The following is a 26164-nucleotide window of genomic DNA, read 5'->3' on the forward strand; positions in this document are numbered from 1 at the left end:
GGAGATTTCTTTACTTCTAAACTAAGCCTTCACAACCTCTTTTGAGTGCAGCACTTCCTGTGAGTCGCTCCTGCAGGTTAAGGCAGATAGGGCTGTCTGGACAAGGTGAGTAGCAGGGGTTGCTGCGCTCGATCTCGAAGCTGGAGGCCTTTGCTTTGCTGTGTAGTGCCCCAACACGTTTCTGCAGTTTTGCTATCCCTTTAGCCCTGAGCAAGGAAACTCGCAGCTGCCAGACAACTATTTTCCCACCTCAGAACCAGCACAATTTATGTGACAACTTGATAAGATTCAACTTTCAAAAAGCTACAGAGTTTTGAGCTTCCTCTTCTTCCACAGGACACAGAAGCATTTTCTTACTGCACAGCTGCAGAGGTGACAGCAGTGGGGCTCCTCCCTGGCCGGACCTGGAGGAGGAGAGGAGGAGAGGAGTGGCAGGAATGCAGCCTCACAGGAGAAGAGAGCAGCCCGAGTAGCTCCACATCTTCCTCTGCATAGGCAAGGACGAGCATTCACACAGGCAGGACCGGCCGGGACAGCTCCACCTGCACAAAGCAGCAGATTCTGAGAGCTACCAGAAGGGAATTTAAGAGCTCTGCATGTCTGCAAAGGCATCTGGAACAAGGTAATCTATGGAAATATAGAAACTTGGCAGCCACCAAGGGAGTGGTGGAATGGACAAATGCAAATAAAAAGTAGAAGCACGATCTAGAGCCATTACCAAACTGAGTCACTCAGTTCCCCAGGTGAATTTACAAAGTGAAGGACAAGTGAAATTGCTGAAGTACTCTCATCGAGATGGCGTGAAAACCAGCAAAAAAACACCATTAGAACTCTACTTCTGAGAATTATTTAGAATTGTTTCAAATGTGAATAAACTTTCTGACTAAATCCAGTTAACTTGAGAGAGAGAGAATATCCTACATTCACTTAAGAACGAACCCTACCAGGAGAGCTTGTGCTTACTCTGCCTCTCAGAAGAATTGTAATCATATTGCCATTGTGCCATTTTTTTTCATACTGTTTCTAAAAAAGGATGAAAAAGATTTACAGACTTCTGCTGTGGTCATCTGGAATTCGGGAATGCTCATCTGAATACAGTGACTGTACACAGTTACATCAGGGCTTCTCTGTAGGGGCTTTCAGAAAGCCTTAACCATATCTTAAAACATCTGAAGCAACACAGTATGGGAAAGAACTGAGTTCCAATGATGCAAGCCACAAAGCATTAAATTTCAGAGTTCCCTTCACATCTTATGTGTGTTATGCAAGGCAGTCTTTTAGCACCAGCTTAACTATTTCTCCTCTAAATTCATCTTAATTTCACGATCTTGGCTGTGACTGCAATTTCATGTATCTGAACTTGCACCAACTGATCATGGCATGAAACCTTTAAATAAACTCCAGTGTCAGGAAAGGAGTATTATCATCATTAAAAAAAAAAATCACAATATATTTTCTCCAGAAAGAAGCAAGTTGGGCCTATTTTAAAAGACAAAAATGAACATTTGTTACTTTCCCTTTCCCTTTAAACAATTCCAATGTTTAATTATTATCATTGCTATGAAACTGTACTTCAAAATTGAATTTGTCTAACCTCAGTTGATATTGCTATGCCTTTGTCAGCAAATCTTACAAGTCCTTTTAGAGAAAGATCAAGTCCTCTCTCAACTGTCTTTTCAACAAGCTGAGTAAGTTGAGCTCCTTTAAACCTCACATCATGAGGCTTATTTTCCAGTCCCTGGATCATTTCTGCAGCTGTCCTTTGAATTCTCTCCAAATACACTGGCATTCTTCTTGAAGCATGGAAACCAAAATTCAATTCCAGTATCAGTCTCAACACTGCTGTGTTTATAACATTACTTATTTTTGCTTCACATTCCTTTCCCCCACTTTTTTTTTCCTCCCCAATATGCTCAAGAATCACATTAACCTTTTTAAATAAAATAATGGCCCAAGTACAATGTAAAGGCAACTAGCTTTAAAGACCTTAAAGCCCTTTGAGCTACTGCTTTCCAAAACGCTGTTTCCCAATTTATAGGTGGGTTTGCAGTTTTGCTAACAAATGCATCACCTTGCAACTGGATGGATTCATATCTTTTGTTGAAATGTGACAAAACAATTCAGAGATCCCTAAACATGCTTTATAATCCCACTAGTGTATCTCTGATGAAGAATCATCAAATCTTTTATGCTATCCAGATAAAAAGAATCTGAACAGCAGCAAATTAAAATCTGATTTCATCCCACAACCTTCTATAAAGCTAGGTGTGTCCTTGCCAAGTTCCAGTCTCAGATATTTTAGGTCTCCATGTTAATGCAATTTCTCCAGCACAACCATTTCCAGTATCAGAGTATGCTCCCTTCCTCCTCCTACCTCTTGGCCTCTCCACCCAAAACAGGCATGTCCCCCACACCTCCTACATCCAGTCCAACTTCCACTGAACCACAGAATAATCCAGGTTTAAAGGGATCCCTGAAGGTTAAACTGATTGAAACAGTCTTCCCTCCCCCCAAAGCAGGGCCAACTTGGATCAGTTGCTCAGGGCATTGCTCATTTCTTCTCCAGGGCCACTAAGTCTTTGCGTAACTATGTATTTTAAGGCCAAAAATAACCTTCTGGTGATCTGACTTTCCACCTAACAAAGACTGGAAAATCTCACCTAGTCATTTTTACACTTGGCACTGCAGCTTACAAGTGAGCTAGGCCATGTTTGTCAAGCACAGCCTAAAAAACAGTGTATAGATTTACCTCAATTCTTTGGGGGGAATTTAAAATCATGCCACAGGCTGCAGCCTAGAGGTCCCCGGGCAGCATCAACCCAAGCCATTCAGTCCTCACAGTGAGCACAGTACATTTGTAGCTCTTATGGAAAAAAGTGTAAAACTTCTTTTAGAACTAAAACTACATCAAACACTTTCTCAGAAGCCTTTGAAGAGTGCTTCATATTACCCAAGTGAAGCTCAGCTTTAAGTGCTCCTCCAAAGGAGACTGTTTTTCCACTGCATATATGTGACTGAAGACGCCAGCTTCCCCAGTTTCATGAAACATGTATTAGTGGCAAATGTATTGATAGAATTTTAAATGTTATCTTCCATGTCCACAGTGGTAAGATTTATCAGCACCTCTCTTTATCAATACATTTATTTAACAACACACTCACGGCATCAGTTTCCTTGACTACCCAAACAAGGCTGTCCATCATCCCTGAACTAGCACAGAGCATCTTAACTCACACATGCCAGTCCCTACAAAGCCTACAAGTTCCTGCTTGTCACTAACAGAAATCTCCCCCACCCCTCCAAAACCTCCATAATTATATAAACAAAAGACTAATGTGGACATACACTTATCCATATAAAAGCTTGTCATAACAGTCAAGTTATCCCCCCTTCCTTAAAGAATAGCTATGTGAAATCAAAGGGACTTAGAGCAGGGCTGGATGTAATGTAACAGCATGAACTACTACACTGAAATTAGAGATGTTAGCCAAGATCCTCTGATCTCCTCACCTTACATTCTTCCTCAAACATCAATTTTTGGCCCTGTGAGAGATGAACGAAACCTTCAGTCTGATTCGGGAGAGTCACTCTTGTTCTCACGTTACGTTCTCTGCTCTCCTGTCTGGAATTATTAGTGCTGTATTCCCTGCCAACAGCAAGGAATCTCTTTAAGCTTGAAAAAAAACGTGGAACAGAATAAAATAAAAAAAATCCCATCACATGAGTAAATGAGGCTTGACAGTATGATGGATGCAGCAGGTTCACAAGTATGAAGGTACTCCTAAGATGATGGCTTGCGCCTGTTACAGCTTCACATAAGCATAAAAGACGCTGGTTTGCCGCATTCAGGAGGGAGATGCTCAACTATTTAGATTGGACGCATTTTATATAAGACTGAAGATGACTAAGTCACAGCTGGACAGATTATGTTCTAGAAACAAGCTATGCGTTCCTCCCTTGTACCTTAAGCAACAGCATTTCCTCATCTGCATCTTTTCGCCTTTCTCTTTCAAACACAAGATGCTGAATTCTCCCCAAGAAATAGCCAGGAAATATTCAGGGCAATGTGCTTTAACCGAAAGGAATTTCACATGCACCACTCATCGTAGGGCTAATTTGATTTTGTCATTATGGAAAAACTGAGAACTATCAAGACCTCAGCTGGGTAACGGTTGGATAGGAGAATGATCTCAACGCAGGAGGAAAACAGCACAGACAGGAATTATCTTCCTGAATAATGCAGGGAGATTTTGTGTGCACTAAACATCCAAACGCAGTTTGCCAAAATACTGTGAAGGCCCCTTCACATAGCTTATCAGTCCTGATGGCTACAAATCAGTAGCAGCATTGTTCATAACCCAAACTACCTTGTAGCATTACAAAGCTAGTGAAAACAAGCAGGAAAAATTCCCTGGCTCATACTACCACAGCTTTCCCATCATCAGCTCACACAGGAGATGTTTTCACCTGTACCCACTACATAATGCACTCCCCATCACACCTACTAACAGCAGTATTAAAGTCACCAATGGCTTTACTGAAAGGAACTGAAAATACAGACAGAAGCAACATAGAACATGGACATGTGGGCAGAGGTGAGAACTGGTGTGGGTGAGAGAGCTACCTAAAACAGTCCAAGAGAAGCAATTTGCACCACTAGACCAGAAGCCAAGAAAAACCCCCCCAACCCTAGCATGTTTTACCTCCACACTGCCTATAATATGTCCTACGCAAGCTAATTCCTTTTTTGTGTCTTAATTTTCCTATCAGTAAAATCAGAATACCACTCCTGAGATGTCACACACAGTGTTTCTAGACATGAAAGCTAGGGCTAAATCTAGCTCTGAGCAGAACAGGAGTGGGGACACACTGTCCTGGTAGCATTGCATGGACTTTCAGAGGGAGTGGGGGAGCAAAGCACCTGAAAAAAATTTCAGTCACCATTTCACATTTCGTTCCTGGTCAGTAAAGGCTAAGAGCCCATGCACATATCCCAGGTGAGAAGCAGACTCCCAAAACCAGCAGTGATCAGTCTAACTGGAGAGATTTTAACCTAAGCTAAATCACACCTTTTCAATACTAACAGAATTCCATAGAAACTCCCATTGTTCAAGATGAATTTTTACATTTTACACTCACACACCATTTCAGTAACAACCATCTCTCTCTTAACAATGTCAGAAAAAAGTTTCCATCAATTTTTAAATATGTGTCAAGGCCATTTATTTCCTCCTTCACAACTTGCTCTTCATATAGAACTTAAAATTTTAGAATTCCTTGCAAGTGTTACCCCAACACAGTGACACTCATGGGAACAGACTGTTTCACTATTACTCAGACAAAGGAGTGACGCCTAAACTCTGACACTGGAAGAGCAACAGAAAGCTACAAACTTTGCTTACAAGAACAGCCTGCTCCTAAATCACCCCACCTATCTCTGCTGTGTGGCATGGTTTTAAAAAAAAAAAAGAAAAAAGATTTTTCAGTCAAGGGATTTCACCAAGAGGATCCTGGTTACATTTTCATACAGTTCTGCAAAAAACAGAGAAGTTACATCAGCATTTGGACATGCCAATTTCATTCTCCCTGAGATCCTCTTCTCCATGTGATTCAACAAATTTCTGCTGACCTGTTTCAAGCTGACAGTCCCAAGCTGCACCCAAGAAAGGCCTAACTAATGACTGCAGGTTTCACTGTATAGCCTCACTTTTAGAACATGCTAGTGCTTTATTCTTTATTAATTTATTACTTCTGTCTGCGTATGTAAGACTTAGAAATGCAGGAGCAGGAAACAGGAACTGTGACGCATCAATTTCAACTCTTATGTTCCCTGGTAGCTTGAGGCAAAAATCTTTTCCCAGTTTCTGAATTTTTCATCTTCTTACAAATTCTGTATTTGAATGGTTCCTGAAGGATACTCTGAACCTGCAGCGGCCAAAGAGAATCCACCAAAGAGTGGACTTGTGCTGTCAGATTTAAGCACTTCTGTGCTCAGCTTCCTGACTTCCTCCAACTGACACACACCGTGCTCCAAGTGTTTCAGGAGCTAAGCTGGAAAGGTAACAAGCACCAGTCTTTTAGCAGCACTAATGGTGATTTCCGTAGGCATGTAAAAGAATGCCATAAGCCTGGGACTTGGGCATCCCAGTGCCTCCCACCTCAGGCAGAGAACTCAAGAACAGCCCCTCCAAACAGGACCACTGCAGGGCAGCATTAAGGTATTTCCTTCACATATCCCACAAGTCACAGTTTTAACCTCAGCAGAGATCTTCCTAACGATAAGTCACGTATCTAAAGAGACAGATTTGGGATGGCATACCCCAAAATGCAACGTCTCAGTAAAACTTTCCACCTTCTGCCCAGCCACCATCAGATAAAGGATGTGTTCCAACCCTAGGTGTTTATGTGGGGGGGGGGCGAACACAACTGTTCAAGTGGAGTCCACAGGAACTCTTCCTACACATCACCCCGCTGCTCACCTGGGTGTTCAACTGCCATCCTGCAAAGTCAGAACAACTGCTGTCAGCTGTGAAGGTAAGACAGCACATACACTGCTTGGTTCCCTTATGGAGAAGCGATTGGTTTGGGGCCACTTGCAAAGGTTTTCATTAAACAAAAGATTACCCTCACAACAGATGAGATTTCCTGCTTATGAGACATACTGCTCACACCCATCACAAATTTTTTCGCACAGCAATACGCATTTGGAGATGTCATGACATGCTAACATTTAAATAACTTTATTCAAACACAAATAGACAAAATGCTGCCTCAAGTTCTATTAGACCAAATAGTCTCACTAGGTATGAAACAAAGCCTCAGCTCACAGTGAGCAGACAGAGCAGCACACACTGGGATCTGCACTACACTGACAATTGCTTTATTTCAAATATATGCTGCTATAACCAAGTTTTCCATATTAAAGAAATAGGATTCAAATTTCTGCTGCAACTGGCCTTGGCTGAATAAATTTTTTGTGTTGTTTCAGTCATACTATATATAATTTTATATAGTTCTGTGAAATTCGTATCATGGTTTTTTAATACATTTAACTGACAGCATATCTTCAGTAAATTTTTGCACGTCTTGGTATCTCATAAGCCATAATGACTGTCAAGTAAATGCAAAATAAAGACTTTCTAATTACCGGGTAAAAAAAAAAAAAAAAGGATAAGGAACATGGTCTGGTGCATTTACTTACACAGATTTGTAATATTTTTATAGTAATTAACTTTTTGCTGTACTGACCTTCTGCAAAAGTATACCTACCAGAATTTGCTATTTTGAAACAATTAAGCACCATGCTTAGGCTGTGACACTTTCTCTACCATCACAGATCAAGCCTACGTTAAAACTCACATCTGGCAAGCTTCTCAAGCAAATGAGAGCAGATGAAGGCAAGACTACACTGCCGATTTTCAAGGGAGGAACTAAAGGTTTGTCTAAAGAAAGCACTCCATGCACAGCAACCAAGGGCACAAACCCAAAGTACAGCACAGATTTGTCAGCACGCAGTGGATGGTGGCTCACTCTCCTTTAAGAGGAGTGAGAAGTTACAGGGGGACAGCCTGAGCTGGCCAAACTGGGTGTGGCACTGAAAGGCGGAGACCCTGCTCCCCTTCTCTGGTCCCCACCACATCCTCTGCACTTCCACCCATATGCTCCCCCCTATTTATTTTGTGAGGGCTCTGGATGCCTGACAAATCTCTCAGTGAGCCAATTCAGTTCACTATCTTGGCGAAAAAATAATCCAGCAAAAACCAAAACATAAAATAACCCCAAGACAGCTTTCTGCTGGGTTAGCAAGCTGAAGGAGTTCAGAAAAGGAATCCAGCAGGAACCAGAGAAGGCAAACAGAAAAGGCAGAACTCCCCGTTGGGTGGGAGAGCAAGGGGGAACAAAACTTCCCCCATTCAGCAGCAGAGCTGTTGGATGTGCTCAGCTGTCTCGTGTAACTTCACCCGGAGTAACCTCGCTTGCAGGGTGCAGTTCTGCAATAGTTTCAAGCTGACTTCAGCTGGCACAGCTTCAGTGCAGCCTCCCATCCCTCCCTGCACTGGTGCTAACCTGACCCCACAGTCGTTCCAGCAGAAGCCAGAAGAAAACTCTTCCTTCCAAAAATGAAATGCATTTGTTTTCTGTATGGTAGCCATCCTGAATAGTTCACTTCTGGGGTAGGTGTGGGCCAGAACAGAGGCAAAAGCGATGGTGTGAAGAGCAGGACTGTCAGCTGGAATTGCCATGAAACGCTGCTGTGCACCAAAAACCTGCACAAAGCTGTACAATGAATATACAGCGTCACAAACACCCATTCCAGTTTAACACACAAATTTCCATATACAAGCAAACCCTGGGGTGGAAATTAGAAGAACTGCACAACAAAGTGAGTCTGTGGCAAGCTCAGAACCTGACTTTCACCCTACAAGTATCCTTGTTCCCTCTTAACTTCCAGGCCATCTTGAACCCCAACATCCTTGAAATTCATGAAACTGTAAGAGAACTTTGAACCAGCAAGCCAGTCTCCTCTACAGTCAAGCAGAGCCTACTTAACTCGATCAAGCAATCATCTTTTCTTCAAAGGTTCACTTTAGCTGTATTTATACAGGAAGCTTCCAGATCTTTGCTGTGGCAAAAGTTAATCTACAGCCACATTACTGAAAGCATTCTTGTAGCATGATTATAACTTATTCCAACTTAATGCCACAGAAACACAGGAAATAATTTGTTTTAGTGTCTTTAGTTAAAGGCCACATGCAAAAGGCTCATATACTCTTCCAAGTATCTATAAATTGATAGTGCAGCTCAGGTTGAGACATGCTATTTTAAGGGCTCCACGTTGAACCCCAAGGGCACTTCAGTTTCCCAAATCACTGGTTCTCAGACTGTTCCCAGTGTATTCCTTCCTGCCTACAAGCAAGGATACGTTCTCATCTCCTCACTCTCTCTCATAAAACATTTGAGAATTGCTCCTTGGGAGCAGTTTCCTCACCAGCATGTTGCAAGGTTACCAGTCCTAGAGTCCAACTGACAGGATTCCCAGAAAGGTGTCATTTGGGCAGAGGCAGTGCTGGGAAACAGGACTACACTGAAAAATACTCCTCTGCTCCTATTCTCTGCACTACCTGGAGCTGTGATGAGAAGTCTCAGTCTTCCTGGTCCCATCCTCCCACCACTTACAACCTCTGCAGCTTCCATATTTTGCTCCCAGAAGAAAGATGTGACTTTCTGCCTTACAGTGAGCAACACTGTCATATGTGGGCTTCCTTATCCAAATATTACCATCAACACAATCCTCAAAAAACCTCCAGCCACTTATTTTCATGATTCAAAGTCTGTGTAAAACCAAGAGACTGCATTATCTGACATCCACAAACTAAAACTCCAAGCCGCATCCTGACTTTTTTTTTTTCTCTATTACTGAATCAGCAGCAACAGGCACATTCTGTTAATAATTTTGATGGCAGGGTCTCACACTCCTTCCCTATCAACAACTCCCATTTCAAACTGCTCACTTCAAAGTCAAGAGGATTCTTCTCAGTATCAGAACGTCAAACTGTTTTCTGGGCTGTTGGCACAGTCACTGAAAACATTTTGTCCCGTAAATCAACAAGGCTGCAGAAGAAAACCCTGGTATGAGCTCTGGGAGGACAACAGGAATAAGCCTGAGTCACAAAATGAGCAGCTACCAAATCCAGACAATATCTTCTTGTCAATGTGTATGATTGCAATTGTAATCATGCTCTAAATATGAACACATCAAAAGCACTGTGACCTTTCTACTATGAAATTACTTTGAAATATTTTAGGGCTTGAACATTTTGGTTTTAAAGCTAACTCACAATCTGCCTCAAAAGGCTGCTTGTAAGTGAAAAAAAAACCAACTAAGATTGTTTAGAACACGTTGAAAAAAAACAAAAAAAAGTTTGCTGCCTTGAAAACTGCACAGATCCAAGTGTTTGAGATACCTCCCCTTTGCTAAACTTAGCCCTTCCGTGACCCTCAGCGAGGAATGCAGGACCTGTCTACGTTATCGAGTTTATAAGGATTAAACTTTAGCATAAACAACAGATCATTTCTGAACTTCACTCTAAAATCTGAATTCCTGACTATTTCTCAATGTTACTCTTCTGTGTTCCTCTCTCTTCGTTCCCCTTTTTTCTTCATGTTTGGTGAATGTGGGACTATTAGATTCCTGACCACAAATTACTTCTCCCGCTCACTAAGAGCTTGCCACTCAAACTGCTGACAAGTCCTCCCACATTTTTCCACCTTTGCGTCTGAGCACATCAGTACACTTTCCTGAATATTTCCCATATTGCTCATTAAAATAATTGGGGTTTGTGTGTGTTTGTCAGGAGGAAAATAAAACTCACTAAGAAAGATTTTCTTTCTCAAATATATTATTTAAAATATAATTTGTTTGTTCTACTTGTTTCAGGATTTAAATTAGACTTAAGGATCAGAATGTTGCAGATTTAGCATTCAAACAACAGTATTGATGCTCCTATAGGGCTTGTGGCAACAAAAACCAGCAGTAAGGCTATTGTTCACTGAAGATTTCTTTTTCTGGGCTAGAGCTTTTCAAGTTCAGACTCATCGGTTGAAGTGAGGGAAAAATCCCTTTAGCTATTTTTGTTACAGGAAAATAATACTTCACCACTAGCTCAGACAGGGGGGAAGGGGCACAATGAACCAGAACCTCCTGATTTGTCCTGCAGATCATCCTTCAAGACAAAGAGCATCTTTGCTAATTATAGAAGAAAAAAAAATTTAAACTAGGAGCAGTTGAAAAACTGTTTCTCAGCATGCTCATTGGGCATTAGCTGCGATTTCAGCAGCTTAGCAAGTCCCACCCCTGTGTGAGCTCAGCAGGGAGGCCTGGAGCACTGCACATTCTCCCTGCTCAGCAGGGACAGGGGCCACAGCTCAGCTGATTTGCTACAGGAATACTGGAAAATTGCCACCAAAAAAGCAAATCCCGTGGAAAAAAAATACAAGAACCCCCCAGCAACTTCAATAAGGAATTAAGAGGAAAAAGTGGGGGGAAAAAAAAAAAAGTCTCAGCTCCCACAGTTTCAAGATGTTGAACTCTTGCTGCATTGGGGCTTTTTCCATGATCAAAATAAGCAAAAGGTTTAGCTTAAGCCAGATTTATACAAACCCAGCCCTAACAATGTAAGTGCAAACTTACTGTGCACTAACTCTTGCCACAAGTCCGTCATGGGAGCCAAGGACTGGCTGTAGAATCTGTAACAGCTGTAATATCCACAGCTATTTTTCTTTTAATTTGGAAGAGGAAAAAAAAAACTAAATAGACAAGTAAAATGCAACAAAGTCTTTATTTTAAAATCAAACAGCAGCTTAAGTTTCATAGGGGCAACTGAGACTTAACAGCTCACATGCTCTACATTTAAGCACACGTTTAATGCTTTCAACCGAAGCACTACTACTACATGTTGTACAAATAAAGAACACTTTGCCTATTGCAATCTCTCTCATACGCTGCACATAACACAAGATTACATTGAGAAAATTTCAGAGTTACACACACAAGCAGCACGGGAGTAAAAACACAAATGTGCTTTTGTAATACAGCAGTAATGCCATGAGAACAATGATTTTTGAATTTTCAAACCTCTGAACACTCATTATGTTTGTTTTAGTATTGCCAGAATAGATAGAAACGTTTTTATCTCATCACATCATTCAATACAAGTTTGTAAAAGTCTGCTCATCCAAAATGGGAGAAAGCATAGACTAATAAGTTACATGGCTGAGACATCACACATTCAATTTTCCCTTGCACACTTTGCACCTGGAAGTTTGAATTAAAAACGTTGGTTTTTGGTTTTTGTTTTGGTTTTTTTTTTTTTTTTACTTCAGGGAACATTTGGAAAATTTAAATCAATGATTGCTAGTTGGTTTTATCCCCCCAGAAAAAGAGCACAAACTTTTGCATGTTCTAAGATGCCAGTTCAACACCGTTTCTTTTCTGCATGTTTTTTTTTCAACTTTGACCTATTAGTTTTCAAAATAAGATCTGGCTGTAACTGAGCCTCTTTCTAAAAAGCGATTTAAATGTACATGGGATTTCATCACCCCACCTTGCAGTGGGAAAATCGCAGACAACATTAGCTAAGGAATATTACTTTCAGGTCACTTGGGATATGACAGTAAAACGAAGAGCCAGGGCCTTGTCAAAACGGTGCCAGTTATCCAGCAGAATGTGAGGCAGCAGACGAATTCCCCATTATAACATACAGAGAGACTGTAAACAACCTACAGAGAGACTGTAAACAAAGACTAAGGGGCCATGAAGATCACTTTCTGTATTTCATTAAACCGAGGAGCTAGTTTTCACACTCACAACATCCAGAGTTCACTACTGTTATATCGCTTCATGTTAGGCAGCAAATGACACCTTCAGCCCCAAAGACTGAAGCATTTTAGGAGTTAGAAGTTGCTCACCTCACCCTGTGAAACAATTTGGGTGCTACAGATCCTCAAATATAAAAGCTACTCAGAGTCTGGCATTTACCACATGATTGCTGCCAGTCAAGCGGATTTAAGGGCATATTTTAATCTCTCTCACATTATTCTGTCCTGGAATTTTTGCTTCAAGCTCACAGTAATTCCGAGTTGGGTAACCCGGGCCAGGGCAAGGGGCTCCCCACGATAGGTGTTAGTTTACAGAGATGGCAGTGTTTTCTAATGCTAATGTATTCCCATGCTGCATACCTCAACTAACAGTTTCATCTCTAACAAACTGCACTGGAATATGCTGATAGCTCCAGCTCAACAACACAATATCATACAGACAGTGGCCAGTGCCAAATGGTTAGTTAAGCAGATAAGAAAGGCACTCATTCTTCCTTTAAAAAAAAAAAAAAAAAAAAAAAAAGGAAGCTATTGCAGTCAGGCAGACAGAGTGTGGATGGGAGCTGGCAGATTCCACAATACAGAGTCACGTCAAAAATGGCCTCCTGCAAACTGTTCCTTCATCAAGCATTTGAGTCAACCGAAAGGGAGGAATCTTTCCCATTATTCACAGGAGTTTCACCTTCCTATTCCACAGCAGAGCACCATTTTCTGTACATTTTGACATACAAGCATATAAGAAGCACAGAGAATAGATTTCACTATGCAGCAGAGGGAAACTCTTCTCCCCACTTTCTGTTTCCAGTCCCAAAGTTGAGCCTGGCCTTTATTTTGACTGTTCCCTGGTCTGTGAATGGAAAATCCCTCCTCAGCACTAGCAGGCTGGTGTCTGCTGCACACACCCACTGCACACAGCAGAAATTCCAGTCAATAAGGCAAGTGGGGCCCAGGCGATGGAAGGGGAGGAAGGAGACATACAAACAATAAGAAAAGCATCTGGCTCTGTTACTGGCTGAGAAGGAGGCTGGAGTTCAAAAGAGACACGACTGCAGCCTTCACTTCACAGGAAGATCATATCAATTCTCGCTGTCCTACTTTTCACACAGACCAAAATATGTGGAAAGGGTAACTTGGGGTTTTCAGCCCACACTTTAATGCAATTCCATTAACTCCAGAACAGTGACAAAACCCACCTTGGAGGTTTTTGTCCCACTAGACCAAAATATACCCCTGCTTCTGCTTTGGGCCTGTGGAAACGGCCTGAAAAGTAAAGCCCTTTGCTGAACGTGAGCCAGCCATCCCTCCACCACCACACTAATGGAGGCTGCTCTGCTGTCCTTCCCTGGAGATAGCAGCCAAGTCTACTGAAGCTTCTCTCATAGCAACCAGAGCTCCACAGCCAACAGCAGCTGCTGTCACTGCCTTCAACGCTTACCCACAGGATCCAGAGCACAGCAACACCCTCCTCCCTGCACCTTACAGCAAAAAAAAACCCCAGAAGGCTGGCGACAAGATGACTTCCTAGGTCAACCACAAGAAGCAGAAAAAAAGAAATCCTAGTATTTCCTATACAAGTGAAAAGAGGAATCTCTGATTATTGAAGAAATAAGAAATTCCTTTTCTGGATTTGGGTTTCTGGCACCAACACCCAGCCGGGGTGGGGGCAGCCGCCTGAAATCCGTGATGTACCAGCACACCAACGTCAAGTTCTACGAGGCTCAGCTGCATCCTTCGCCCAAGGAGAGGGATTCGCCCCCTCGCCCCCGCCGTGCCCCCAGCGCTCCCATTACATCATGGCCCGAGCCCGCAGCAGCCACCGCAGCCCTGCAGCGCCCCGTGCCCTCTCCAGACCCGCAGAACACCCCGCTCACCCCCGTAAAGAGAACCCCCAGGATCTCAGCTGGTGTCGGAGGAGCGCGGGGATGCGGCCGGGAAGAGGCTGCGAACCCCCCTCGCTGCGACACCCGTTTCCCCGCTCCCCCCGGGCCACACGCGGCCTCGCCGCCCTCCCTCCCCCTGGCACGGCCAGACGGTGCTCGGCGCCGCTTCCCCGCCCGTCCCGACGGTGAACTCCGGTCACCGGCACCCAAGGACGAGCCGCCGGCCGGCAGTGACCTTGCCGGTGCCGGCGGGGGTGGGAGGTGGCCGGGGCGCGGGCAGGGCGGCGGGGAACCCCCCCGCACCCCGCGGTGACGGGCGAGGAAATGCGGGAGAATCCGCGCTGCAGCCGCCGGCGCCGGGAGCGCCGAGTTACGGGGGAAAGGCGCCGCACGGGCACCATGAGAAAGCAGAAAATGCAGGTCAAACGCCGCCTCCCCCGAGACACGGAGGGGCCGGCGGCGGGGGCGGGCAGCGGCGGCCCGGAGAGGGCTGCCCCTGGACGGACAACGACCCCCGCGGCCCCGCGGGACAATGAGGGGACGAGGGGGAGCGGTGGAGGCCGGGCTGCAGCGGGGCTTCCCCGGCGCTCGCCTCCACCTCCACGGCCACCCCAGCCCCGGCCCTACACCGGCCCCGCACCGGCCCCCAGCAGCCCGAGCCCGCGCTCCGCCGGGCCCGCCATGATGCCCGCGCAGCGCGCCGGGCCGGGTCAGCCCGGGCCGGGCCCCCGGGGGCACGGCGGGGTGCTGCCGCCCAGGGCGCCGAGGCAGCGCGGAGCGCCGAGCGGAGCGCGGAGCTACGGCCCGCGCCGGGAGCCCCCCGCGACCGCCTGCCCCGCCGCCCACCCCGGCGTTCCCTTCCCGCCGCCGGGCACGGCCGGTTCCCGTCCGCTCGCGCCTACCTGGCCGGCCCGTTCCCCGGGCCCCTACGCGGCACCAGGCCCGGCTCGGCGCCACGGCGTGTCCCGGGCAGCCGGCGGCAGCGAGCGCTCGGCCGCGGCGGCGGCCCCTCCCCCGGCGGCAGCGGCGGCTTCTCCCCGGGCCGGGCGGAAACGGCACTGGGCGCACGGGGATCCCCTGCGCCGGCGCCAGGGGCGCCCCGGCCACGCCCACCCCGTTCCCCGTTGGCTGCCGCGGCGCCGCGCCCCGCCCCGCCGGGGCGCCCTCCTTCGTCATCACCCCTCCCGCCCTCCTTCGCTATTGGCGGTCCGTCCGCGCGGCTCCGCCCACACCACAGTCTCATTGGGCGCTGCACACCGGCCCCGCCGCTCGTCCCACGGTCGCGGCGCCCCATTGGCGCGCGGGGCCGCCCGTCAGGCGTGGGGCGGGCGGTGGGGGGCGGCCGCCGCCGGAGCCGACGCGGGGCGGGGCGTGCGGGCTGCGGCAGCGCCCGGCGGGCGAGCCGCGCTACGTGCCGAGGGGCGGGGCCGGCGGGGCGCGAGCGCGGCGCGCGGGGCGACTCCCGCGTCGGGACACGTGGCAGAACGAAGGGGCGGTGCGGGGGGCGGCCGGGAGGGCTGGGGCGGAGGGCGCGGGGCGCATGCGCGGTGTCGCCGCGCGCGGGGCCTGCCGCGCGGCACGTCCGCGCGCGGGGGGCGGGGGTCACGGCGAGGGGTCCCGGGGGCACCGCCCGGGGCCGCGACCGGGACCCGCCCCGCCCGGGCCGGGGCGGCGGGGCCAGCGTACCCACAGCGGGCCGGACCCCGTCCCAGGAGCCCCGAACAAAGGCCGCGGGGGCCGTGAAGAGGAGGGGCGGCCCCTCGGCGGGAGGAGGGGCCCCGCGGCGCTCTCTGCCCGCGCTCGGCCGGGGGGCTCCGCCCGGTGTCGGTTCGCGGAGGGAGCGCTCTGTGCCGTCCGCAGCGCTGCAGGGACGCGGGAGGAAGAGAGCGGAGCCCGGGCGCGGCGGGATAACGCTGGGGATGCTCAGCCGGGGCCGCTCGAAGGAGGCCGCGCACCGGGGGCGGCGGGAGGGCAGCAGCTCCCGCCGTGTCCTCGCCGCCCCCGCGGGAGGGCGGTCTGGCCCCCGCCGGCAGGCCCGGTCACGGCGCGGTGATCCAGGCGTGCCGCAGGCTCTGCGCGGCGCTGGCGCGGCGCTCGGGCGCGTAGTGTAGCGCGGGCAGCAGGAAGGCGGCGAAGGCGGCCGCCGCCCGCGGGGTCCAGCCGTGCCGGTCCGCCAGGGTGCCGGGGAGGCTGCGGGGGCAGAGCCGGGAGAACCGCAGGAGCGCGCCTGGCGGAGACAGCGCGGGCGCGGCGCCTCAGTCACACCGGCGCGGCTGAGGTGGCCGCGCCTCGGCATTAACCCAAAGCGCCCTGAGAGATCCCTGCCTGCGCCTTGGAGTCGCCTCTGTGAGCTCCACGTGCGCTGCCCCTTGCAGGTTTGGCTCTCGGGTCTTTTTTGGGAATCGTCTTCCCAAGCTAGTGTTTGGAGGCTCCCCGTTCCCGAGCGCTTCCTAGGCGAGAACGTGCCAAGAGTGTGCAGAGTATTCCCAGAATAGCCCTGTCAGAGCCATTGCTGCTTGTTCCCTGGGCCTGCCCACAGGCACCCGGATGCATCTGGCTATTTCAGAGCTCACAAGACACTAATGTTGAATTCGCTTCCCGTTTATGAGCTCTGTGGGGCCTAGAAAGAGTGTATGACTGACCGAGGAGCTGCCCTCGTCCCCGGGAGCCCATGGTGTAAATTCAGGGATTCATGTTAAACATGTGTGGTCAGGCCAGGTTGGTTCACGTGGAGAGTGAACATAGAACTAGTTCTGACTCATTTCTTTTGAGTACCACAGAATGAATAAGTGTGAGCAAAGCATGTGGATGTGCGGGGAGGTGCTTATTGGATTCCAGCATGGCACCAGCACTCAGCACTGAATGAGCTGTGGGTAGGCTGAGGCTATGGGACTCAGTGAGTGTGAAAGCACAGAAAGAGGATTATAGCCCAAAGTGCAGAAGGATGGAGTCATGTGATGTGATGTGGTGCAGTCAAAGACAAGAATTTCAAGACTGATGAGTCAAAGGGAAAGAAACTGGGGAGAATAAAACAAAAAAGATGTTACAGTTGGGTCAGAAGACTAAATATAGCAGCCATGCTGGAAGGATGTGAGTGTCCCATTCCTGGTCATCATTGTTCTCTGCCAGTGAACGAGTGAAATCCAGCCAGTTACACACTCTTCAGCCTTCCTGGTGTGTAGCTGTTTCCTGTCTGCGTTTCCATTCTCTCCAAATCCAAAGGAGAACGAATGGAATTGTTTTCCCTGTTGGGTGTTTGCTGTGACTGTTTTTCAGGATTTTGTATTCATCCCTGGAATGCTCATGGGTTGCAGAGGTAGACAGGGCAGGGAGTGTTACTGCTCTTTATGAAATCTCTGTCTTGTGTAATGTAACATTTGAGGTGTTTCAGTGTGAGCTGAGTAGGAGTGTGTCAGAGATCCACTGATTTTTAAAGTAAACTTCCTTACTCTCGTTCTTACCTGGCCTGCTGAAAAATTTTGTTGACTTGTTCCATGAGAAAGCAATTTGAGGAGGAATTCTTCCCAGGAGTTCGATAATACGAGCAACATGATCTAGACAGAGGAGGGAAAACACATCTAGGTACAATAGTTGGGACACTTCTGTCAGTGAAATGAATAAAACTGATGGAGTCCTACCATCATCTCTGGAGAAATATTTCCCAGGTTGAGGATCAAACAGACACTCCCCAGTTGCCATTTCAAATGCCTAGAAATGGAGTAGCATTGTTAATTGACTAATTGTTTTGGAGTTTTTCTTCCCTGCTAACTAATAGTACCGATTTCCCTTGCGATCACACAAACCTGATCCTAAAATGTGGAAATACACTAGCACACTGGCTTGATGTCTACCACAGTGAAACAGCACCTTTAGCTCTGTCAGGATGAAAAGCAGCATGTGCCTGATTCGGTCTGACATACACAGTGTGAATTGCCTTAGAGCTTAAACTAATTAGGAGTGGTTTTTATCAGCAGCACGCTTTTGGCCCAAAACGAATGAGTGCAGACAGCCTCTTTTGCCTTCTCAGCAAGGAAGCTTTGCTTTACATGAAAAGGTGGGTGCCAAGGACATACTGCCCTGGCCAGTTAGTGTCTGTCACCTCCTTGCATGCACAGCATTGTCCCCAGTCCTACCAGGCAGGCTGTGCTCCAGATATCCGCAGGAGTACCATAGTCTAATCCAAGAAGCACTTCCAGGGCACGGTATGGCTGGGTCTGTATCTCCTTGGAAAAGGGCTTGTACTGAAACAGAAACAAACTCCCTTTGGTTGGCGTCCCTAAGCCAGTCAGAGCAACACTGGTGGTCACAAGCTTCCCGCATGAGGAGGGGACGCAGGACAGAACATGTGTTCTCAGCTCTGCAAAGGGCACAGCCAACACATTCCCAGCCCCACTGACACCGGAGGGAGTCTACCTCCCTACATTTCTCACTGAACATAGTTTTGAATTTCTAATTGCAGGGATTAAGTGCAAGCTGGAGAAATGTCCAAAGTTGACAGTGTCTTTGGGAGCACAGGGCCCAGCTCGGAGCTGGGAGTGCTGAATATAGCACCCCCCGAAGTTGGCATTTCTTCAGCACACTGAAATAGCTATTCAGCTGTAATGGGATGGACATGCAGGGTGGGATGGAAAGGAGCACGCAGCCTCCAGGGTTGTTACAGGATTGAGACTTGGAGCAGACTCACTGTCCAGCACGCGCTGCCTAGATCTGCAATTTTCACTTCTATGCTCATTAAATCAGATTCTTCCAACTGATTGCCAGGATCACCTCCTAGATGAAAAGAACAGAGAGAAATCGTGTCTTTCCGAACCAACAGGTACACATCACTTACCATAGGAGAGGTATGTCTGCCTGCCTTTAAAGTTTCTCAGCCTAAAATGCTTTTTATCATCAATCAAAGGCCACCTCTGGTTTTTGAGGAAATGCAAAGGAAGCACTGATATTCAGTGAAAACAAGAGGATGTTTGGGAAGATGGTAGCTTGGAGTTGAACAGTGTGATGTGCTCCTGTCCTGCTGCAAGGTTCCTCTAGCACCAAGGTTAAATTACTGTGGGCCCAGAGGAGAGCACATCCTGCCAGCACTAGTCTGAACCAAAACATCTGTAATTCCTCTTCAGCCTTCAGCAGCCTGGCTCTCACAGACCTTGGACACAGCCTGCTTGGCAAGCACCGTGAAGGTTACATTTTCATATGACCCTAGGAAACAGTAATTCCTGCTTTAGTGCTTTACAGTGAGCTGTCAGCCTATGCCTAATACTGTGCTTTTCTGCTCTGAGCAAAAGACTCAGTCGCTAATTTAGGATTCCCTGATTGCCTCAGAGTTTGAGAGACAAAACAGCACTGTCATGGGAGAAATGCTCACGGGAGAACAGAGTGCAGGGATAATATGAAAGGTCTCATGGCTGGGAGATGAGCTAATCTCTTGAGAAATGCTCCAGTCCTACATCTTATTCAATATTCACACCGTTCCCTGCAAATAAATTATGTCTCAAAAGGCCTTGAAGATTAGCAGTACATACAAGTCTCCCACAAACCTCAGAAATATGGGAAATAAAGAGCAGAAGTGTCACACAGCTTTCTGATCAAACCATTTTGTATGTAAACCTTTCAGTGGCTGAAAACACCGGACGCAGGGAACTGTCCCTGTCTGGAACTTAAAGCCAACAAGAGTGAGCTCCGATGCCATGGGGGGGGCTGTTGACAGATACATGGGACCAGTTTTCCTCCACACAAACCCACCTACAGGACCACATTTCTGTTGGTGCCTTGGGTGGTCGCCCAGCCTGAAGTTTGTCTTAGGCAGAGACAGGAGAGGCCTCTCAGCAGGCCCAAGCTGGCTGTAGTATTTTGTACTGGCTGTTGCAGGAGATGGGAACCTTTCCTGAGGTATCCGTAGCTGCTGCCTCTGTTTCCCTCCCAGCAATAAACACGTAAGTCCCTCTTCTTGCTGCAAACCCCCTGGAGTGCTCACCTGCTCCCTTCAGCTTCACATGTGTTCTCTGGCCACAGTCAAGCGTATCCATGAGAAGCCTTTGGAGGCTTTTGTCGTGTCCATACAGTAGGATATTCTCCGGTTTGATGTCTGCATGGATGATGCGGCAGCGCTTGTGCAGGAAGTACAGCCCTGCCAGCACCTGGGAGAGCAGGGAGCACGTCACACCGGCCACACGAGAGGCCCCACCAGCCCCCCCTGACCCAGCAGCTCTCAGAGCAGCCAGGCACAGCGGGTAGGGTAGTTGTGGGCATTCTGGTACTGACGATAACTATCAGCCGTAAGTTATTTCCTGCTGGGGTGGCCCTGTGGGAGCAGGTTCCAGGGGTTCCATTGCACAACACAGCAGGAGGAGCAGGTGCCAGAGCCCCACGAGCCCAGCGGGGGCCTGGGGAGCCCGGTGGAGAAAGGGCTGTTCGGGGTGACACGCAGCAAAAGGCAGCGCGAAAATCCACAGACACCACCATGGATGGGCAAGCCCGGTGAGATGGGAGGAGGGTGGGGCAACGAGGAGGCATTTCAACAACAGAGCTGAACTTTCTTCTGAAAAATCATTCCTGTTTGTACGGCTGTTATGGCCTAGGACCGCTGTGCCTTCCTGCTGATTATAACCAGCCCCCAACTTCCATCTGAATGACAGTGACATGGCATGGGAGGGTGTCCCATCATACAATGAAAGAAGGAGGCACAGCGTAACCCAGACAGGAGGTGGGAGAGACCATGAGTGAGTGCTTAGAGAGGATTTCAGGGCCCTGCAGGAGAGCCATGTAGGGAAAGAACAGCCTACGATGGAGCAGGGAAAGCCTGGCCTGTCACGGGGGAGAGAAAAACAACACCTACCAGAGAGGAACAGTCACTATCAGAAATCAATAACAGCAGAAACGCTACAGGGAGAGTTACATTTGTTTTTTAAACACTCTGGACAGTCATAAAGGGCTGGCAAATATTCTCTGTATTATCAAATTCTATTCTGGGATGAACACCAGCCCCAGGGAAATACCAACCTTAAATGGTAACTGTGAAACGCGGGGAAAGATTTAAATAACTAAACTGGAATGAATCAGAAGTAAATACTGCTCCAGTGCTGATCTGAAGGGGGAAAACAAATCTGAGATTTTACAATTAAAACAGATAATGGATCAGCAAAAGGCCTGGGTGTAAAATGAGTCACAGAGATGAATGCCACTACATTTTTGTGTAACTTATTCAGGTGTTAGTGGAGCTTCTTTAGAGAAAGAAGAGGCTATTCCTGAAAAAAAAATGATGGAGGAAGCAGTTTTCTTTCTTATTGTCCCTAGAAGGGCACAGGAATCAGGGTAGCAAATCTTCATCTTGGCAAGTGTGCAGACTTCTGATAAATCTCAGCATGAGAGGCAAAATGTAATTTTAACTCTTCTAAGGCCTCATTCAGGTTCTCTATGCCTTAAGCACAGCCAGTGCATAAGAAACTCAGTTTTTGCAATCTGTTTGAGCAGGACACCACATCCTTGCAGGGGATGAAGGAGGAGTTGGCTCTGTGCGGGAAAACCTTAACATGGGAGGAGAACCAGCCAACCACATCAGCAATTTAGAAATTCCTGGAAGGATGGGAGGGAGACCTTGAGCAGCCTTCAGTGGTACCATGCAGAAAGCTGCTGGAGCTGACAGTGTTACCTGCGGCTTGATGCCAAGGCAAATGCCAATGGCCTGGCATTGCTGCCAGAAGGGACTTCTCAGGGCAGCAGGAGGGCAGAGTTACATGTGTTTTGCACACAAGAAGCATAACTATGGCAGGCTGTTTGCCCCCTGCTACCCCTATGAGCAGCAGAACTGCTGGAGAACTCCATGATTACTGAGATGATGGGAACAGAAGTGCTGGCCCTGACGCCCTGGTGCAGGTCTGCTGGTGCTCCATGGTGGTGGCCCTGACTTCTTGCCAAACCCAAGGAGGCTGCAGCTTGGGCAGTACCACTCAAGTAAGGCCCAAGTAATGCCCATCTCCTTGGGAAGAAGTCTATGGCATGTCCCTTAGCCAACAGTCCCTTGGTGCCCTCACCCAGTTCCAGCTAAATTCTCACCTGCTGTAAAGATTTCTTCACAAAAGGCAAAGGCAGTCCCTGAGTTGTGTAGTTTCCCATCAGACATCGCAGGGAAGGACCCAGCACCTCAAATACCAGGCACATATGTGGGAAAGAGTCAGGGATTCACTAACAGGGAGAAGATCTTACCACCAGCCCTTTGCTTTTCACCAGAGCAACCAAATACCTCCTTATCTCTTCAAAAACCTCTCCCCTCCAGCCACCTCCATGTGCCCAGGCTTTGCTGGCTCAGAGCTGCAGCACCCTCCACAGAAGGATATGGAAGCCATTCTCTCCAATCATTCTGAAGTCATCTAACAAAGAGACGATATTTTCTCCTGCCCGATCCTTCTTCTTCATACAGTTCACCTGAGGGGGAGGATTCCAAGAAAGCTGCAATTAGAGGTATTGTATGCACAAGGACACCTTGCACCTGTTTTATCCTGTTCCCAGACTTTCTCTTCCAAGAATTGGCACTTCATGACAAATCCCATGAAAACACCATCAGAAAAACCAAATGCTCCAAGCACACAAGCAGAGTCTGTTACCAAGGAATGAGTTTCTGCATGTTGTCCCACTCTTGACCAGGTGGGACCATCACCCTCACAGTGTCAAAATAACTCACACTGATCCTGCTGATAGTGTCTAGCAGACTTTCTGCTGCTTATTCTATCCATGCAGGCCCATAAAGTGCTCCTACTTGTGCTGGGAGGGAATTTCCTCAAGAACACAGCTCCCTGCTCTCAGCAGCGATTTCCTTTGCCTTTCTGCAGCCTTTGCTCCTTGTTCCCAGAGCTAAGAGTAGCAAGCTGGGACATCACCTTTCAAAACTCCCACCATCCCTTCAGTAATTTCTCTGAAAAAGGTTTGTGCTGGCACGACAGGAGTGAGCAGCCCTGGAAGCCACAGGGGCCCAGATCGCCTCTCTTGGCAGCTCTGCAGGCACTGACCTCCTTGTGCTGGTGGGAACAGCCCTGGGAACCAGCTGTATGCTGCTGAATGGGCAGGCGTGTCTCTCGGAGACAATTACTAATAAATCAGGGGGAAGGCTTGGTCTGTATGCAGGGTTGTGCTGATGTGTAGAAAAGCAGCCCTCTGATTACATTAAATTAGTGCCACTTGGTACTTCCTCTTGCATCACTGCATCTGGCTCATGTCCCTTTGGATAGGGCCTGCAGATTTACAGGTGTGAACTAAACCTTTCTCAAACCTGTTGGAGAAAGGCCACAGAGTAATTTAAAATGTAAAATTTAATGGCTTTTACTCATCTGACACTGATGTAACTTTGTATTTGGGCAAGCTTAAAGAATTGTAACCATGAGCTTTCTAGAACTAGCAGCTCAAGCCCAAGCACCTTCAAAGGCCACTCACTGAGAAAGAGATACAAACACCTAATTACCACCTTCATTAGCGAAGAGAGGAAGAAGCTTTCTGACTTCAGATGTTTATTATATTTTTGCTACATCATACTATTTTCCTATTGCAGATATTGCCTTTTATTTCAGTATCAGAGCTGGGAATGACAGAGATACAGTACACACACTCCCATCTCCTTCTTAGGAACGTTACCATCTTCTTCTGTTGATTATCCACCTTATCTTTCTGCAGGTTCCTCCTATTTGCTGGATTTCAGTCTCATCTAAAAGAAATGGGCCAACAGGACAAGTGGGACACAGCCAGCGTGTCCAGTATGACAGGAGGAAGGAGAAGGTTCATGTTTCAGAAACCAATGCTACACCAGGGTGATTTCTATGAATTTCCTAATTTTTGTGGGTTTTTCCTGTTCTCCACCTAGCTCCTTGTACTGAGACCTGAAGGGAGAGGGGATGGTGAGGCTGATACTTAGACCTGAACTGTGGAGCAAAGCACAGAGCTCCAGAATTTACTTACACAGCGGAGGAGAGTGACCTCATCCTGGGCAGTATCAGCAAAGCCTTCCCTGCTTTTCAGGACCTTCACAGCTACTTGTTTCTTCCTCCTGGGAAATGAACCACAGCTGCCAGCCAACACATGTCAGAGTGGCCCTAACATGCAGCACCTCCCCTTCTCCCAGTCACCCTGGGCTTCCCAGGGAGGGTGCTGCCCTTCTGTAAGCACCCTTGGCCTCAGTCTGCAGCACACCAGGCCCATGGGCATCTCTTCTGCTGGCATCTGGCAGCACAGCTGCCCCAGGAACCAGCAAGGGACTGGAGAGGAAAAGGCAGAGCTTGGATACTGCAGGGTCTAAATGAGAAAAGAAAATGCACAGCAAGGGCTGATCCCACCTCATTTATGTTCTTTGGTTTCTGGGGACCAGCTCTGCTTATTGCACCCCACTGATCTCGCTGCCAGGTTTTCCCTGTGTCCGGGGATGCTGATATGCTTCCAGGCAGGCAGCTGTGCTCTGCTGCTTCTGCAAGAGGGGCTGGTCCTGTCCAGGAGATCAGCCGCCCATTCCCACCTCCCCAAAAGGCAATTCACCCCTCACCTCATGTCCTGGCACAGCCAGACGGTGGCAAAGGCGCCGCAGCCCAGCTCTCGCAGTGCCTGGTATCGCGTGTTGAACACCTCTCCCTCCTGCACGGGGTGGTGGCCTCCTGCAGGGACCATGGCCAAGAGACATCAGTGACATCTCTAAATGCTCTTAGGCTGAAGGAGCAGCTGAGGACAGCCAGACAGGTCCTGGTGACCTCCTCTGGCCTGGGAAGAACCTGGCACGATCTCGGCTCTAGAGCTACATGCCCAAGGACTGACCTGTGTGTTGGGCTGGTGGCATCTCCTCCTGCACCTGCTCCTCCATGGCCCAGCAGTACAGCAGATCCTGGCACGAGGGGACAGAGGCAGTGGGGAACCAGGTTGTGGGGAACAGGCAGTGTGATCTTCAGCACTTTATTCCTTTAAAGAGAGCTGGAGAGCAGCTGTACTTCTGCTGCACACTGTGCACATTGATTCCCTCTTCTACTCCTGCTGCCCCCTTGCTCCTTTCCTTCCCATTCCCCTCACCAGCTCCTGGAACCAGGCTTTAAAAACACTTTTGGCACTTCATGGAGACAGGGATTATTTTAAGAGTTCAGAAGAGGAAAGCTGGCAGGCTGGGGCTGGGCCAGGGCCAGGGCCAGGTGGGAGTCTCAGGTTTCTCTGTGTCCAGTATGGATTTTCAGGGGCTTAGTGAGGTCTGTGGGATTCCCTCCCACAGCCAGGGAAAGCATTCCCTCCCCATTCCAGCTGAGAAGGGAATGCATTTGGGCTTTGGCTGTCAGGAGGAGCCCCCAGCTCCAGAGGGGTGTGAAGCAGAACCTGCATTTTAGACACTGCAGCACTGCTCCTCTGCCCACAGCCCAGCCCCAGGGCCAGAGCCTGGGTTTATCACTGACCATCTCGTGACATCCCAGCAAGAGGCTGCTCCCGGGGTTTGTTACTATGACAGCCCAAGGTGCAAACACTAAGACAGTACAGACAGACTAATCCAACTGCTGTCCCCCCACGCTGCAGCACCAGTGTAGAGCTGGCTTCAGCACTGGTCCCCTGAAATAGCAGCCCAGAGCCCCTGTTACTAATGCAATACAGATGTAAGCTGCCGTAGCTGGGGCACTCCCAACCCAGCCTTTCAAAATTCGGAAATGTCACTTGCTGTACTGCCAAAGCTTCAGGCTAACACACACTGTCAGAGCTCGAGACAGGTGATAATAATCCCCATAGACCATTAGCACACGTAGAATTATTGACCTTTAAATCCTCCAAATCCGGTTGCTTAAGCTAAGGACTCTTCTGAACCAGAGGATTTTCAGAAATAATTATAGAGGGCTGGTGGTGCTGGTGGCAGCAGGAGCCACATGACAGGGAGTACTTTCTTCCAGGTGCTGAGATAGAGGTGTGAC

At 48.3% G+C, this 26164-nt stretch overlaps 2 protein-coding genes across 2 annotated transcripts in view; both read right to left on the minus strand.

The window, feature by feature from the left end:
• The window catches only part of SETD5 (SET domain containing 5), a 65135-nt gene extending 49889 nt beyond the window's left edge, over positions 1-15246 (minus strand). The window contains exon 1 of the mRNA XM_032698852.1: positions 15161-15246. The gene's annotated coding sequence lies outside the window, so the exon portion shown is untranslated. The remainder of the gene's footprint in view (positions 1-15160) is intronic.
• Positions 15247-16297: 1051 nt separating this feature from the next.
• On the minus strand, positions 16298-25086 carry LOC116792392 (SRSF protein kinase 3-like). The gene is made up of 11 exons (XM_032699297.1): positions 25041-25086; positions 24775-24883; positions 24198-24285; positions 22589-22676; positions 22308-22414; positions 20230-20392; positions 18943-19028; positions 18392-18499; positions 17897-17966; positions 17720-17812; positions 16298-16485 (listed from the first exon to the last, which is right to left on the minus strand). The coding sequence occupies exons 1-11, from the start codon at positions 25084-25086 to the stop codon at positions 16298-16300; spliced, it is 1146 nt and encodes a 381-aa protein (XP_032555188.1).
• Between the last annotated feature and the right edge of the window lie 1078 nt (positions 25087-26164).

The sequence above is a fragment of the Chiroxiphia lanceolata genome, chromosome 11, assembly GCF_009829145.1.
Source record: "Chiroxiphia lanceolata isolate bChiLan1 chromosome 11, bChiLan1.pri, whole genome shotgun sequence".
NCBI classification, from domain to species: domain Eukaryota; kingdom Metazoa; phylum Chordata; class Aves; order Passeriformes; family Pipridae; genus Chiroxiphia; species Chiroxiphia lanceolata.

Excerpts from the sequence above, each read along its gene's own strand:
- LOC116792392 (XM_032699297.1), bottom strand. The coding sequence starts at position 25,086 with ATGGAGGAGCAGGTGCAGGAGGAGATGCCACCAGCCCAACACACAG. Across the intron at positions 24,286-24,774 it reads TGGCTGTGCCAGGACATGAG|GAGGAAGAAACAAGTAGCTG; the intron begins GTGAGGGGTGAA and ends TTCATTTCCCAG. Across the intron at positions 16,486-17,719 it reads AAAATTTTTCAGCAGGCCAG|GCGCGCTCCTGCGGTTCTCC; the intron begins GTAAGAACGAGA and ends TGTCTCCGCCAG.